The following is a 17,440-nucleotide window of genomic DNA, read 5'->3' as shown; positions in this document are numbered from 1 at the left end:
GGCTGCACAAATAGATCACTTTTCACAAAGATAGAATTCTTGGTTGCTAAGCATCACACCTCCAAAACAACAAAAAAAAGTATTACCTAAGCATTTAAGCCTACCACACTGTTGTACTTGCTGAACAACAGCTGCTTGTGGAAAACAATCCAAGAGTGTAAGCGACCTTGTGCCACTCAGCTTATGCACTTTGCTGGTCTCAAATGGATTCCCCCACCCAAAGAAAAAAAGTAAAAAAACACCAAGCCATTCCATAAGCAGCAGAACAGTACGCCCTTCACATCATCTCAGGGGCTCCACTCCCTCACTGCTCTGCTTCACAATTGTATTAAGAGTACAGCAGTAATAGGGGAAGAGGGCCAAGAACCACCTGACACCTATCTGTCAGCAAGCAAACCACACAGATGCTGAGCTCAGAGCAGAACTGACCTTTCCTGCAGAAAGGTGAGGATTTGTCTCTTATCCAGTGGCCAGTCTTCAAGACTGTCAAGTTTACTGGAAGCCATCCAACAGGGCCAAAGATGACAGGACATGTGAGACTTAGGGGATTGCACTATTTCCTTTTCAAACCAAAATAAAAATAAGCAGCAACTGCTTTGGCCATGTTATTTCCAGCGGATCTTGCATCTGAGGCCTTGGTTACTACTGCTGCCCAGGAGTGGTTCTCTGTGGAACTAAAACATCCTTTCTGACTTAGGAAGCCTTAAGAGATGGTTACACAGATACCCAGCGTACAGCTTTATTGGCTGTACAGGACAATAGGCAGGTCTCTGACCTGCTGATGTTGCAATTGCTAAGTTGTACACAGCGTCCCTCCTATCACTTTATCCACCCACACACCAGTGTGTATGCAGAGACTACACTGCCTAGAAACACGGCTAGTTTAAAAAGCCTTTACATCAAGACCTCAATGTCTTCAGTATACACATCTCATGCAGCAAACCAAGTAAAACCACCTGTAAGCTCAGTTACTTCTTCTCCAGAATAAAAAGAAGTCCCCTGTAGAAGAAAAAACACCCCAAAACAACTCATCCTGCTGTTTCGCATTGCCCAATAAACTCATGCTGGATCACCAGGCAGGTACCAGGGAACATATAATATCATCATCTTGAATCATTCATCTCCTGTTGTGCAAGCTGCTCCCTATGTTCCCGAAGGTCATTCAAGAAGAGAACCATCACATGATTTTGAGTAAGAGAAATTGTGCACTGAGAAGGCTACGTTTTTTTTTTCTTTGACTGATTCCTTTGTATCACTCTGGGATTACACTATCATTACGAAAATCAGATTCAAGGTTGCACAAGACAAGCAAGCACATCTAGGACTTAAAGCAAAGTGGGATATGCCTTAAGGAAAGAGGAAACATTTAAAATCGTAAGGAAGAAAGTCTTCTTTGAAGACTAGCATGAAATAGTAGCAAATCTCACAGGAGGCTGAAGCAGGATTTGCTTTGAAATAACTTTGCTTACAGGTAGAAATTTTAGTTAAGACTCAATATTCCCTTCCCATCAGCATAGACATGGATAAGATCTTTATCTCGCTGACCACTTATCTTGGGCTTGTAGAAACTGATCCCTGCAGGATTTGACACCTCTGTGCAGCCCAAATTCAAAACAGGTTCAAAAGTCAAAAGAAAAAAAAAAGAACAATTTAAAAATGTTCGCTTGGTTTCCTAAAGAAACTAAGCTTAAATAGATCACCTGATTATTGACAAAGCTTCTCATTGTTGAAAACTTGAGCAACTTAAATTTCACGAAAGAATTACAAACTTTTAAAAATAGGATTTCATTTTTCTTTTTTCAGCCTTCTGTTGTGGCTGTTACAAGCAGGTGACATTGAGATGAGAATCATCCCAATGCATATGACCTGTTAGTGCTGCACCTCGGGATCCAGCAAAACCAATTTCTACAGGAGACACTAGCCAGCACTCTGCTGAACAAGCTCTCAGGAATTAGCTGTGTCAAAAAAAAAAAACTTTCATTTTAACTGCTACAGTCTGTAATTACAACCGAGAGCACAAGTGGGAATAAGTCATTTGAGCAAAGGCATGGTTTGTGTGCAGTGTTACGGTTCCAGCCTGTAATGACTTCAGCCACAGGATTTGCCTGAAGATCAGCACTCTGAATCACTCCCCCTCAAACTGTTCCTGCATTGTGGAGGTCAGTTTGCTACTAAGGAGCTACAACAACCCAGGAAGATGACTACCATTTAAATCACTGCACAGCATTCATGACAAAAATGCCTCTTTGCAGAAAAGCACGCAGATAAGTGGCAATAAAGTGAAGCTTGTGTGTCAAAAAAGTACTTCTCAGGTAATACTAGGCCAACCAAGCACACATGACAAAACCATACCTGACAATCACTCACAGTTTAGAAGTATTTTCCCCCTAACGACATCAGGATTTGTTTAACTTCAAGATCCTGTAATGTCACAGATACAAATACCCAATACTGCCCTTCCCTAAAAGGGTTTAAAAAAATTGTTCAACTGAGAAATAGTGAAGACAATATATCATTCAAAAGACTAAAGCAACACAGGCAGAAGGATTTCCTGTTACTGTCAGATACCTGGATTCCAAGGCTCCCTCTCTAAACACACTGAAAATGTTGCTATCTGAAGGACCAGCTATGTTAAAGCCAACCTAGCAGAAGGGTACTGAAAAGGAAGGGAAGTGTTGTATTGCACCAGATATGGAACACGAGTCAATAATTTGATGCTAGTAAGCCTTACCCTGAGTTATGCTGACTTGTGGCCACTCAGCAGATAGAGGCAAATTATGACTAGATTGCCCCTAGAGTTCAGCCGATCTGCTTAAAGCATGCACAGGCCCCAGAGGTCACTGCACTGCAGTTAGGCAAGGAATCCAGTTAAAAAGCCAAGTTTGCAAGGACACGGGACCCTAACGGCGTCTGCACAAGGAGGAAACAGTGGGATGCTCCAGGTCATGCCAGCTCATCCCCAGGCTCTTCACAAGAAACTTCTCAGCCTTCACCAAACCCCTTGGTTACAAAACATGACAGAACCTAAGAATTACCAGAACCCAGTCTTAAACAGGATAATTTTTTCATCAGCCTCCCCACAACACACCCAAGAAACTCAATTCAAGCAGCTCGCGCGCACTTGTTGCTGCGCCTCAGACACCCGGCTTCATGAACTTTTGCACTGTGAACGACCAACAGTAACCTCCTAGTTAGGAGATAACAAGCCCTTTCCAAGTCCAGCATTACCAGACAGGCTTACTCACACCAGACAGAGATATGCTGCAGAGGTTGTTTGCACACCAGGCCCCTTCTCTGATTTCTGAGGAAAGAAGGGCAGACTCCACAACCATCAGTTTACTGGTTTGAATGGTCTCATCTCAGCATTTAGATACAAGCCAAAGAACCATCCTCTCTAATCTTTTAGATCTTTCTATCCAGTTTCCATTACAGCCATGCCAGATCAGTTTGCCTGCAGCAAGTACTGCCCAGTACCAACATCCAATTAAGCAGAACAGATTTACCTTTACGCATTTCCCGCTGGAAACACATAAAACTAATCTTAAAGCAGCCTGGATTTTGACAAGGGATTATTGCTGCCTAGATCATTTGCTGACTATATGCCAAGACCAAATTAGTTGTTTAATTAATACACTGAAGCCAATTCAGGAGAAAAGGTGTAAGACTAACGTTCAGCTACTCTGTCAAAGTGAAGTTACAGACTGAACCATTACAAGATACAAACCCACCTAGGGACAACCCGAGAACAACCCAAAACTATCCAGTCTCAGAACTCAGCAAGCATTGCGAGCTTCCAGCAGCACTGATGAGGCAAACGTAGCCTAAGCTACACAAATGGAAGAGTCTGAGCCATTGTGGTCTTGAAGCCAATACAGGGACTAAATCAGCCAACGCTTTTCGGTTTGAATAAAGAAGGGATTAATAGCCTAGCAGCCTCTGTAAAAAGTTCACACACTTCTGGAAACTAGTCAATTGGCCCTTGACACTAACTCTTAAGTTAAAGAGCAGATTGTGGTTGCTAATCAGGGAGGATTGAGGGTGGCAAGTCACATTAGTGATTTAGTTTTTCTACAAAAAGAATTGCTACAAAGATACTACATATTTATTTGCATACAAGATGCCATCTTTACCTGTCTAGAACTCCTTGGCTGCAGTACACATCTTGCCTAAAACTCTACATACCAGAACACTGGCCTCAAGCCGCCTTTGTACATCAGCACTAAAGCCTTAGGAATAGTTATGCACAAGCTAGGACAAAAATCTTGAAAAAGAAATGTACAGGCACTTCTTTTGAGCAATTCTTCCACCTTAGCTGTGCTTTCACAGAAAACTGTCACTACTTACACAAGCATACTGGACTACGTTAAGAGTCTGCTACATGAAACGTCTGAACTTTGTAAACGCCTTGGACTTTGTAAAACTTCAAACTTTGTGGTGCAGAGCTGTAGATTTAACCCTACCATAGAGAGAAATTCCTGACCAGAGGGCTCCAGGTTTTGCATGGTCCTGTAATCCACTCAGTCAGAGCCTGACTTGTCTCCTAGCTCCCTGTGGCATTCTTACTGCCACGATCACTGTGGTGAGCAAAGAGCCTGCATTAACTGGTCTGAAGTCTTTACAACCCTTCTGCTGAACTGGCAGCAACCTTGGAAGATAAAAGGCAGCTAGTTGTAACTAAACAGGATGCCCCTCAGCTGTCTTTGCTGTCCTCCACTGCAGCTTGGACTGTACTAGAAGGTGGCACTTTGTACTAAACCATCCCACCAGGCATACCAACACACGAGAGCCCAGTACACTTCCAGGAGACCTGCCCCAGAATGTTTACTTGCTATCCACCCACAGTATCTCACCTGCAGTGACATTATGTTGCATTTCAAAGGTATTAAAATGAAAGGCTTTTAAAAAACAGGCACACCCACCTATCAGGTGCTAATTATCACAGCTCTATTTATTCTTTACCCATAAGCTTGCAAGAACTCAAACTTAAGCATAACAGTTAAGGTGTTTACATAGATAAAGAGGTGGAAGTCCACTTCTAAACCCATCATAATTCTTTTCCACTAGTCACTAACTCCCTGCAAGTTTCCAAAAAGAGCATTGACAAAACAGTCCCATTCTACTGAATTAAACTATCAGTAGCACCAACAGCTGACGAAAAAGAATCTCAATTCTTAGGTAGTCTGTGGGACAACTTTCTCTCCAAGATACTTTTATGTAAGAAGAAATCCAACTTATTCTAAACTTAAATTTGCTCCAACTCCCGTTCCAGCTTAAAGAGGTAGAGCAAAATAGTAACGTTATTCAGAACTGCACCAGTGAAAATCATCTCCTTGAATCACTAGTACCAGGGGTTTAGAGTTTATATTCGCATGGCACACTGTGACAAACTACTTTAGCTTTTTGCTTATTCAGTCTCCCAAAGAGAAAGAAAACGAGCTGCAATTCCATCACCAGCAGTCTGAAAAACAGTACAGCATAACCCAGGAGTTTAAGACAGTCAGTGTCCACAGGCAAAACCACTCCAACTGCCACACAATTATCCCTGCAAATTAAGGGACAGGCCACGTGCAGCAGCAACCCTCCCAGCCAGCCAACTACAAGCCACATTACTTTCTAGGTAGCCACAATACAAACTGCTACAAACCCCTCTAAGCCCAAGTGAAAGAATCTCACCATTGCTTGCGTTTTGGAAGGACCTCTCACCCTCAGGTCTCCTCTGCACTTCCTCGTTCTCAGGGGGCTTGTGGGCTGCAGCGGAGCCAGACTGGCGCTTCCTTGCACAGTCTTCACCTGCCATTGTTGCCTAGCTAGACCAGAAAAGGAGAGAAAACAATTAGTGACAAAACCTCATTTATTCTTCAAATGGTTAAAGAATAAATTACATAGCCTTCTTTGCTCTATAGTTGTATTAGTTATTTACTGCAGGTTACACATCCCTTACTACAAGCAGGAAAGGAGCAAAGTATCCAAGTTTCTCCACCACTACAAAGAAAAAAAAACAAAACAAAACATCTTTCATCTCACAGCTCCCTCCTTTTCCCTATAGATTTAAGTATTTAAAATGACTCGAGCCTTTGTGAAATCTTTAAAAGCCCTTGTAAATGCTTTCCAATAGTCAGTCGGACAGCAGAATTTGTCTTCAGAGAGCTCTGGCACGTTTGCTTTGCAGAATCAACCACATGATTTTACTTGAGCCAAGCCCCTTCCTGTCAAGTCTTCAGTCCTTACTGAAAGAGCGGTTTCCTCAATAGATCCTTGTGCTCTGGTTGGGCAGACAATGGCTGTATTGCAAATAAAGGAAAAACAGGAAGAGAAGATCAGGTCTGAACTATGCCAGATTCAATGACAAAGGTCACTGCTGGAGACAGAGCTGCTAGCTAACAGGGAACACCTGAACTACTACAGCTAGGCTGAAAAACAGAAAATCCTTCTTTAATTAAAAGGGGGAAGGGACTCTAGTTTGGTCACAGAGTGACATCCCAGCACACTGCCCTCAAAGAACAGCTCAAAGAAGCTCACAGATACGTAGCTACAATCAGGGTCAATTTTCAGAACTGGAATTCCAGAAAAAAACATGCAGGCACCTACAGAACTAGGTTTTCAAACAAATGTTTTTCCTTTTTGATACATTTCTCTCCCACCTTGGTGCAGACTTGCTTTGTTTTTGGACATGTTTTGTTGCCAGTGAAAGAATACTTGCACCAACACAGATGAGCTATTAGAAGCAGCTAAGGAAAAGTCAGGCACTTGTAGAAAAAACAAAGATGTCAGAATATAATTTAAGAATGAATTTCCTCAGAAAATTGAGGCTGACACTTTTCCAGAAAGGGAAACTGAACTCTTTCGGTCACATACCGCCAGGCTGCAGCTTCCTGTGTTTGCCCCCTCTATAGCTGAGCAATTCATCGTTTCCCTTTTGGGCACCACAGCACACGTTAAACTTCTCCAACACCAAACAACTCGATTAATCAACCACCACCACCATTTCTTGCAGGACACTGCCCCTTTTAGCCCTATGTCACAAGATCCCAGCCAGGTCAGTCTACACGCTATAAAACCAAGGACCATAAAAATGACAAACTTCCAAGCTAACTTTGTAAACCAGCTGATAGCTCACACTATCATAATTTATGTAATACAAAGAGCGTTCACCTGAAGAACACAAAGGACCAGGCATGGAAACAGTAAACCTTCCTTCAGTTAACATGCTCAGCAGCACAGAAAACTAGCTAGCAGGACTAGCCCACTTCTAACAGCTCTCCACACCTATTGCTGCCATTGTTCTGAACAACCCTCTCACCTTTAAGTGCAAGCCAAGCACCACTGTGAAGACACTATGCTTCCTAGCTCTCTGCCTTCCCACCCGATTCCCAGTACGGACACCGCCACATCGCATCTATCAAAGAATCATTTTGCCCACCTGGGGCTTACAACTACATGGAGGTTACAGCCAGCCAGCCGCTTCAATCCTTCTGCTCTTACACAAGTGAGGTGGCCAAAATCCTATCACATAAGAATGGGTCACTGATCACAGCGCAGATTCTAAAGAAAAATGAGGGAAGAAGGAGAGGGGAATAAAGCAGCCACATTAATTTGATCATTAACAATCTATCCCCTGAGCTATTACAGAGCATCTCCACTGCCTCCTGATCCAAGTCAAGTTGTTCCCGTGAACTACACCCATCCTTATGGAGCACAGGTTCTCCAGCTCCAACAGAGGACTAAGTTTACTTCTTTTCAGCGTACGCTCTCTGTCCTCAAGAGGCGAGGAAAGCAGTCTCCTCTCCAATGCACACATGGGAGTTGTAAGAGTATCTGAGAGATTGACAGAAAGGAAGTAAGAATAACACGTTCCAGGATGGATGGAGGAAGAATGATGTATTCAGAAGAAGAATTAAGGTAATTAACTTAGGGAGTTGGTATCCTAAGTGAGCTCCGCAGATGCGGTACCAAAACAACTCAGCGGAGGTCAAGCGATCAGAGCAAAGGATTTTTGGCACAGAAACAAGAACCGTGCCGGGGGAAATCTAGCAAAGCAGATACTTTCCTCATGGGGTTTCCGCATGAGAAGTATAACACTACAGCACCTGAGAAGCTACCGGCACAGCGGTGTCTGGGGAGAGCAGACCTTCCCTCCGACCCCTGCTAGAGGCAGACCGGTCACGGCAGGGCAGGACCCAGAGGTTCTCCTCCTCCTCCTCCTCCTCAGACGGCAGAAGCCTCCCGACCAGCAGCCGCTCCTCTCGCCCCGCTCCGAGCCCCTGACGGGTGACGCTGGCGTCCCCCAGCCAGGCTTCCCAGCGGGACCTCCCCGCTTTTATAGGCGTGACCGGCCCCAATAAACCCGGGCTCCTCCGTCCTCCCTCTCGCAACCCTGCCAGCACGCCCTCGGAGCGAGCAGGGCTCACCTTCGCGGGGGCTCCCCCGAGCCGGGCGGGCACCGGCACAAAGCTGGGGTCTCACAGCGAGAGGCGAACGAGGAGGGCAATGGAAGCAGCAGAGACCCGGCGGCGGCCCCCTCACGGAGCGCCCCTCCCCCCCCAAGTCACCTCAGTCCGCTCCCGCCGCCAACGGCCCCGCGCCGCCGCTTCCCGCCTCCGCCGCGCACGTCACCGCGCACCAGGATCCGGGAGGGGAGGGGGGGGGGGGGGGGAGCAGAGGCGCCGCCGCCGCCCATTGGCTGAGGGGGGAGAGGGGGCGGGGCGAAGGCGGGCGGGAGGCGGCACGTGAGGCGCACGTGGGGGGCGCGCGCCCCTCCTCCCTCCTCCCCCCTCCCCCCTCCCGGTCCCCTCCCGTTTCCCGCCTCTCGCCTCCTGTCAGGGGCCGCCCTCGGGTCCCGTCAGCGCTCGGCGGCAGCCCCGGGACCCCTGCGAGGGGCTGGGGGGACCTGGCTGCCGCAGCCGCCCTCGTCCCTCGGGAGGAAGGCAGCGGCTGGTCAACCAGTGCCTCGTCCAGCTCCCGGGGCTGGGCGACACACGTGGCCTCTGCAGGGACCCAACTTCAAAGCGTTTTACCCGAGCAGGGGCAAATCTGTTGAAGGGGAAGCACGCACGGAGCGCCTGCCAAGTTGTGTGGCGCTCCCTGTGCCCACGAAGAGGCTTTGTGGGCTGCTGGCTCTCCCAAGTGTTCCCGGGGAGCCCCAAGGACGCCTTGTGTGGGGAATGAGCCCCAGCTCGACTGTGAGGTGGGGCTGAGGAAGGGGCCTGGACAGAGACATCTCATTTTTCCCAGTCCGTACCCTGGAGTGACAGGAGTTGGGTGAAAGGCTCAAACCCACACCCTTGCTTTGTGCCTTTCTCTAGGAAGACACAGGCACATGACGGACTGTGAGTCACTGGAACACGTCAGCAGCAAACGAACTCTAGTAACCTTTCAGTAGCTGCAATTTACAGCGTAGATGGGAAAGCATTGCTAAAATAAGAACTAAGCCACTAACTTTCATGTCTTTTCCTTCTCTTCACGGCTTCAAAGCAGTGCTATGCATGCTACGTGTGCAGATATACCTCAAAAGGTTGTCCCAAACCACGGTACAAAATATGCTGAGGTAGTAAAATATTTCAAAGTTTCTGTTGCATTTCACCTTACTGTTAGTACAAAAAAAATGTTTTGGCCAACGCATACCCGTGAAATGCTTTTTTAAACCTGTAACTGCTGGAACTATTAAGCTATTTTAAAGAATCCTTGGGGACTCTGAGCAGAGCCACTGAGTGAGAGTCTGAAAGATTTAGTTTGCAGTGGTCCCACCACCCATCTTTCATGCCATTTAATAGGAAAATTGTTGTAAAAAATGAAAAAGCAAAAAATCCTTTCACTGCTGCAATGCAAATAGCAGCATGGATGACAGCACTGGGAACTTTAACAAAACTGAGCCCATTTTTATCAACTCATTTTTAGCACAAGGCTTCTTAGAGATACTCTGAGTCAGGCTATCCATGACCACTGGTGCCCTCATGCTGAAAACGCTGTGCTAGCTTTTTACACAGAAGTGTCTTGTGGTGCCAGCATGACCTGGGTGGATGAGTGGAAAAGAAGAAGAAAAAAAAAACTCTCAAAGTTTGCTAAAGATGAAAAAATTGTTGATGAAACTGTTCCATCAAATCAGTAAAACCCCAACTCCAGACAGTAGGAAAATGAGATCCCTTTAGCAAAAAGGAAAGTGCACCTAACTTTCAGAGCTAGCCAACTTGCTTTGCTTACTTTGCCTCGAAGGGATAGGTGCCACCGTATTTTAACACTTCTTGAAAAATCTCTAAGGCCAAAGAAGCACGGTGTGGTGGGCACTTCTGGTCACTCAGCCGTTCCCTAAAAGCGCTGTTTGACAACATACCCTTCCTTTCGTTCTGAGTGCGTCTCCAGGCAGCTCACCCAAGGTGAAAAGCAAAGCAGCTCCCCTTGTTACGTATCTTCCCATCCTTTAAAAAAAATAGAAAAAGCCATTGCCACCTGTTTTTTGCCACTCATGCCTATCTTCCGTTGTTGTCTTCACAGGTCCAACCCGCTGTATTGTTTCATCATTTACTATGCCTGTCAGTAAGCTGCTTCTTGATTTTCTCGAGTGTTTTCCATTAATCCTGCTGGTTGCGTTGCTCAAAGGTTGCCTAACCACAACCGTTTCTGAGCACCCCTGGATGAATCACGGCGTGGTTGCCCCCATTTGTTGGCATGGCAGCTGGTGTCCCTGACACTCCAACCCTTTACTTATGCTTACTTGCTTCTGATGTTAACCCACACGTGCTGCCCAGGATGGACAAATACATCCGCGTGGTGACTGCTGGGGTCTGTGAGCATGGCTGGTGCTGACCGTGAGTTATGCCGAGACGGGGACAGTCAGGGAGCTGAGGCAGAGGGCTGAGGTCGTTGCAGCCCCTCTAGAAAACCTGTGCCCAGCCCTGTTCCTTTCCATCTTTCTCAGCGCTGTTGCAGCACAGATGTGATTAATGCTGCCTATTCCTTATTCTGTATAACTGCTTTATTTACTATTTTAGTCAGCCCAGGTACTAAGTAGCTGTGGCTGTTTCTGATGCCAGCATTTATTGCCTCTAATTTTGACCGGAATCAGTAATTCCTTTAGAACTTCTATCTAGGCTTTAAATAGGGTCACCTGGAAGCCTCAATACTCTCACATATTTCAGTGAAGTGTAGTATTTCCTAGAATGTGCTGTTTACAGGTATGGTTTATAATTTCCCAATATGCATGCACCATAGCAACATCCTACTGTATAAATGAAAGCGCTCCCTCAAGTGGTAGAAAATGTTGCTACACGTTACACTTTTTAAATGTTGATTTTTTTCCTTTAAAAAAAAAACACAGCAAAATGAGAGTAAAGTTAGACCCATAAGGTAACGCCTATTTTAAGTACAGCAATGAATGAGCTTTTGTTTTTGCACAACCAGAAAAACAAAATGGTGCTGATGTAAGACTGAGGTCAAAACTCAATCAGGCAAGTGCTGCAGTTTAAAAAAAAAAAAAAAAGAGGCCTTTAAGAAACTGTAGAGGACTTCAGCCTGATCTGATAATGCATGACTGAATTTTGGCAAGAAAACCTAACACTGGCTCCAGCAGACATCACATCGCTGAGGATGCCTGAAGTGTTTGTAAATCATAAAAACTGCTTTTTAAACCTCCAGTACAACTTTTCACAGTTCCTGCTATCATCATGTCAAGATTTTGTGCATAATTACCCTTGTTCCTCTTTACTTTGTATGCGGCCTTGAGAGTTTTCAAAATATTTGGCAAAAGAGATTCAGATTAGCACACTTCTGAGAAAAGACAAGCAGCAGGAATTAAACTCAGACTCCAGCAAACAATTCCTCGTACAGCTACTTTCCAAGCAATGAAGTTGCTGTTTTTGCTGGCAGTTGAAACAGTCAAAGAAACAATCACATCTCTCTCGGCAGAGGGCAGTGGTTTCCTTGCTTGTGGTATCACACCACTTTTTGCTACTGAGCTGAAATCATCCTTTAAAAAAAAAAAAGCAAAGCCCTACTGCCTGGCAGCAGCAGGGTGCTGGATTTCTCTGCAAGCTCCGAAATTCAGGTGCTGAGCTTCTTGCTACAACCATATGCTTCTGTGAAACTTGCATTGTTTTCTGAGAGGCAAATCATTTTTCCTTTCCCTACCATTTTAAAGTAATAGGATTATTCTTGCCATCTGGGCTGGTATTTTAGTTTTATTTGTTTGCTTGTTTAAATTGAGGGCGTTCTTTCTTCAGTATAGTTAAAAAGGAGAAGATCCTTCTAATCTGGCATCAAATCATGAAAGGTATTGAATCTGTAAAGGTATAACCCCTGTTTAACCCTGCCAAGCTGAACTGTTTTTTCTGCTACTGCTCTTTACCTTCTTTAACATCCCAGCTTTCTCTTTCCGTTAGGCTTGGAAACAATTTCATCTGGGTCCCAACCACATTATATATGATAATCACTCTCCGCGTGACATGAGCTCAAACCAATCTCAGATTTATTTTGCAGCATATGCTGCTGCTTATTAAAATTGCATGAAAGTATTGAACTGCCTCAGTGAGAGGGGCTCTGAAGTCATTTCAGCAGGAACACACTGCATTAAACGTGCAGTCAGCCCTGGAAGAGTGACTTCAGAGTTCAGTTCCAGAACAAACAGGCCTAGCTACTGGTATTGACTCTTCTGCTTCTAAGGGCTTTCTAAATATTTTTGTGGAAACACAGTGCTGAATTTGGCCACTGTCTCCTTCCCGTTCTTCCACCAGCAACTCTACATGCTCCTTGTGACTCCACAGACTGCCAGCTGTGTGGCACAGCTGGGGCCCTTCCTTGGGAAGGTAAGACACAGTAGGTGGAAGAGGGGATGCTTCACACCTATTTTAATGACTGCTCACTCTGTAGGTCATTTGTCCCATACTGTAGCTGTGGTGGACCTCTTGGCATGTCGTGTGGCACTGCTCTGGAAGGAGATGGCAGGGTATGTTCTGCCCCTGGCTGGAGGGGTTAACAGCTCCAGGGGTTGCTTTTTGATCCTTTCAGACACCTCCGTGCATAAACCTGTCAGACATTCTAAGTTTGGTCTTTAGTTCTGGTGTTCATTTCCAAAGGGGGATTTAGTGACAGATTAAAGGTAAGGAGAAAGCAAAAAAGAAAGAGGAATCAAACAACTGCAGAAGTACACAAATAGATACCAGGAAAAAAAAGGGGGGGATGCAAATGTCACGTGGTATAATCCTGAAAGATGATTCTGGTCTTGCTGTGTCCTCTTTGTGGTGTTTCTTCTGAACCAAAGGCAGCCCAACACCATCTCCCAGAAGCAGCTAAGCATTTCTCTACCATAGAAAGGATGAGAGCTGAGGAGGAATTAGCATGACCTGTCATTAAAATCCATTGGTTAGCCAGTTTGGACCAGAAATCTCTTCCTCTCAGTACTTCATAATAATTTGTTTCCTTTCTCTGTTTCCTAGGTAAAAATGAGGCACTCCGCTCTCCCCATAGCTGCTAAGATGCTTAGCTGGACAAAATAGCGTAAGTCAGTATTTTCTACCATTTCCTTGCCTCCCATTTATTTGTAACAGTATAAAAGCACTGACTGTTGATGAACATGGAAGAGAATTGGTGCTTTTGTAATGACTGAGCCAGGGGAATTCCCAGGACAGGCATGTGAAGGTAAAAATCACAAAGTCCTACCTATTCTGTATGTTGCAAAGCCCATGTTATAGGGACTAATAACTTTCTGTGTGCAGTAAGCAACATTTTCATTTTCTGATGTGGGAGACTTCCATGGCTTTCCCCACCCCTCAGTTTCAGAAACAACAGCATGTTTTCAGGGCAGAGCTTTGATATGCAAACCATAATATAATTTTTTGGTACTCTTTTAGACTGTCTTCAAAAACAACGTTATGAGGCTGTGGAAAAAGTGTGGGGAAAAAACATCGAGCTGCTATGGTGTGATCAGATCAGCTGGGTCTTCTCTTTGAGTGAATACGAGATCCCTGGGGTCATCAAGGAGAGATCTTACAGAGAAATGTCACTTTGCCACTGCGCTGGCTACTTAAAGAAACTCTGTGGGGAACACCATGGAGAAGTCTAGGAGATTCAGAATGGCAGCTAAGATCAAAATGCCAAGAGTGGTTGGTCTTTATAGCAAAAGCCCCCGCAAAGTAGCAAAACTATGACATATTTCTTGGAGGAGAAGATTGACTTTCCATTGTAAACTGAGAAAGAAAATGGGTTTTCAGCTTTCAGCATGAGGCATTTTCTCTTTTCCATTTTGTTTTAATCTCTGCAGAGATAGATGACGTCTACTGAAAGTAGTCCCAAGCAGGAGACATTTCTAAATCCGCCCAACCAGCTCTTTGGCTGTTTCCATAGCAATGATGCAGCCAGGCCTGCTGCTCTCCCTTCTGCAAGAACCTTTCCCAAGCCTGATGAGGACAGAGAACACCGTGCATTTGTGGCTCCCCTGCCAAAACCTTTCCTCTTCGCTGCTCAAGGCCATTCCCATTTCTTCCTTTTTGCTTCTCCCTGACTTTGGAAATACCTGGCCAGAGAGGGAACCTATCCACGTGTTCTCTTCACTGCCTGCCTGATCAGGGAAAGGAGGGAGTGCTGCGGGTTGTAAAAACTTGAGAGACTGGAGAGGGCAGTACTTTCCAAGTTTCCAAGCTGCCTTGGAAAGAAGTTTGGGGTGATGGTAAGGGAGAACAGTGTAGGGGCCAGGAGCAGAAACAAAGCAGAAAGAAAGAAAATCCAGATTTCTGTCTAGTCTCCCAGAAGAATTGGACTGAAACTTGGCATCTCTGGCCATAGCAACAAGTAGAGCAGTAAAGAATGTACAGACTTGGTACAATGCAGTGCTTTTTGAAGGAGATGACAAGCGTGAAGGAACACTTCCAAAACCCTGAATTCAGATAGATCCATGTCACAGCTGAGTCTCTGGCAGCTCTCAACAGAATTTCACTGAAAGTGAAAAAAAAAAAAAAAGAAAAAACAGTCAGAGTTACAAAGCTGAAAGAGGAGCTTTAGCTATCAGCTGACGACCAGTAAAAATAGGAGATTATAATGAATCTATACTGGGAGGTGAAACAATCTGCAGGGTTTGCTGCTGCAGTTGATCGGCATTGGGCTGAGTTGATGTGGTTACAAGAACATCTTTGTGCTCAGCAATATTCCGTTGTTGGCCTAGTGCCTTGAGGCTTGCATGCTTTGGAAATATGGATGAGGAGATGAAAACTTGAGTTTGTTTAAAGGATTTAAATCTGAAGATGGCAGGCCCAGGAGAGGGATTCTGAGCTCAAGCATGTAGGTCATGCAAGAGAGGTCTTGTCTTCACTAGCAAGTTAATATGAAATATAGTAAAAGTGTTCCTGTTAGTTCAACCCTTGCCCCCACACACAAAAAAGTCCCCTCGTTGCATAAAGTGGCTGGAGAAACACGAATCAACAAACCAAGCAGAGAACAGGGTAAACCTTGAGTGAGTTCGGTTCATCCTTTGCTACTGCCATTTCTCTACAGTATGGACCCACATTAGAACCACTGAGACAGCAGCGCTTACTACCCACAGCTTTTCCACTTGTGTTTTCCTCACTGTCTGCCAGCTCCTTGCTTCCCATTTATGAGCTTATTCACCTAGTTGCAAAAGGCTTCCAGCACCCGCAATAGCAACCACCCATCTTCAGCGCGGAAGTCTGTGCTTTATTATTTTGAAAATGTGCCTCAGAAGACCTCATTTCACTGTTGCCTGCTGATCCAGCACCAAGTTATGGGAGAATCACTGGTGTGATGCTACTGTAGTCTGTGATTTTAGGGGGAAGGATCCAGGCTGAGAGCTTTCTGGAGGTAATCCAAATGAGCTGTCATGAGAAGAGAATCCAGTACACAAGACCTCAGTGCTGAGGGAAAATCAGAGGGTTTCACGTACTCAGAGAAAAAGTGTAGAACTATAAATGTTAACTCAGTAACTCCCCAGGAATGAGCATGTGCCATGCTGGGACTGAATACATCATTAGCAAATCCCCGAGGCCAGCTCTCTATTTCAGACTGCACTGTATAACAACTCCAGGGAACGTACAGACACAGAGGATGCTGATAATTTCACAGTTACTGCTTCCCTGTGAGGCAGAAAATAGAAGTGCTCTGAAGCTCTTTCTCAGGAACACAAAAGTAATGTTTTCCTGAGCCATCAAAAGCTGGAGAATATAGGTGTGTTCTCTGCAAACCTGGAGAAAAGGAAACAAAATAGCTTTCTGCCCTCGCTGCAAAAGGAGCCACTCAGCTGATCAGGCAAGCTTCCTGGGCTGAAGCTATAGAACTGTTCCCTTGCAGAAGAAATACTGAGGGATGTAAAGTTGGCTTAAGTAAACAGAAATCTCAGGGTCATGTGCAATCCATGGTGGATTCATGCTATATCAGCGTCTCCCCTGGCAGCACGGACTGTTAATGCACGTCATACGTCTGCCCTTTATCACAAGCAGCCCCTGGGAAAAACTTTGAGACAGATCACTCAAGGTAATTTTGTAGTGTGACTACATCCTGAGAAAGAAGAGACAAAAAGGGAAAGGCAGACAGCAGACAGCCAGGCGGTCTCTAGCATGCTGAGGTCAAATTCCCCTTTCTGTCACTCTTGGGTATGAGAAAGTTGAGGATGACACAGATAGGTAACAGACACACTCCCGTCTCTGCTGGCAGAGACGGACAAGGCAGCAGGCAGACTTAAACATGCACTTGTGTGAGCACAGCGATATAATCTCTGACTATCAGAAAGAAGATGCCCGGGTTTCAGTCTTAAATGTCTCAACTTCTCTGCATAGTTCCCATTGCACAGTAAATATCTCAGCTGTATGAAATGTGCTGTTGGCTCTAGGGAGGTATTATTTCAGGTTGGCTGCAGCTGGGAGTACGGAGCATGGCTTCAGGCCTCATTAGGTGCACACTTGACAAGTTTTCTGAACAAACGTAAATGGAAGAAAGGTTTTCTTAAGAAGACAAGGCTTGTACAGTCATCTTGTGCGTGTGGTGAAGGGAGTGTCTGTCTGTCAGCCCCATCTGTCTTTTACCTCCAGTAACTTTCAAACCTGTTGGCTAATCTTACACAAATCAGATGGAGAAGTAGAGGTTCCAGAAATATTTAGTTCCTACAAGTTGAGGCTAGTTAGAGGAGTCTTCATTAATGCTCTGAATGGAGGAAACATGTAGATGAAGAAGAATTTAAGTTGGCAGGGGTCACTGGAGCTCATCTAGGCCGGTCTTCTGCTCAAAGCGCAGCTAGCTTCAAAATTAGATCAGGTTGTTCAGGACCTCATTTTGGAGACCTCCAAGGTGTCAGACAGTCCACCCTGGACCTCAACACAAATGCAGAGTACAACTCCCTTGGCTCTGCTGCGCAGGCCTCAGCAAACTACTTTTCCCCTCTTTTAAAGAGGGCTTGGAAGTGGCAGCCGAAGGCAAAGTCTGCAGTGATCCCCCACACCAGGCAGCCCAC

General features: G+C 45.3%; 1 protein-coding gene across 9 annotated transcripts in view; it reads right to left on the bottom strand.

The window, feature by feature from the left end:
- Positions 1 to 17,440, bottom strand: part of SOAT1 (sterol O-acyltransferase 1) — a 69,213-nt gene that overhangs the window by 19,195 nt on the left and 32,578 nt on the right. The window contains exons 1-2 of one of the 9 annotated variants that reach the window (XM_080603504.1): positions 8,550 to 8,685; positions 5,674 to 5,803 (exon numbers count right to left, since the gene is read on the bottom strand). In XM_080603504.1, coding sequence (XP_080459630.1) covers positions 5,674 to 5,797 — 124 coding nt within the window. In that variant the 5' untranslated portion in view covers positions 5,798 to 5,803; positions 8,550 to 8,685. The other 8 variants (XM_080603501.1, XM_080603505.1, XM_080603503.1 and 5 more) reach the window with 8 other exon arrangements.

This window comes from Anser brachyrhynchus (assembly GCF_964034855.1).
Source record: "Anser brachyrhynchus genome assembly, chromosome: 8".
In the NCBI taxonomy this organism is placed as follows: domain Eukaryota; kingdom Metazoa; phylum Chordata; class Aves; order Anseriformes; family Anatidae; genus Anser; species Anser brachyrhynchus.
Note: the sequence above shows the minus strand (reverse complement) of the source record. Positions and strands in the feature narration are given on the sequence as shown.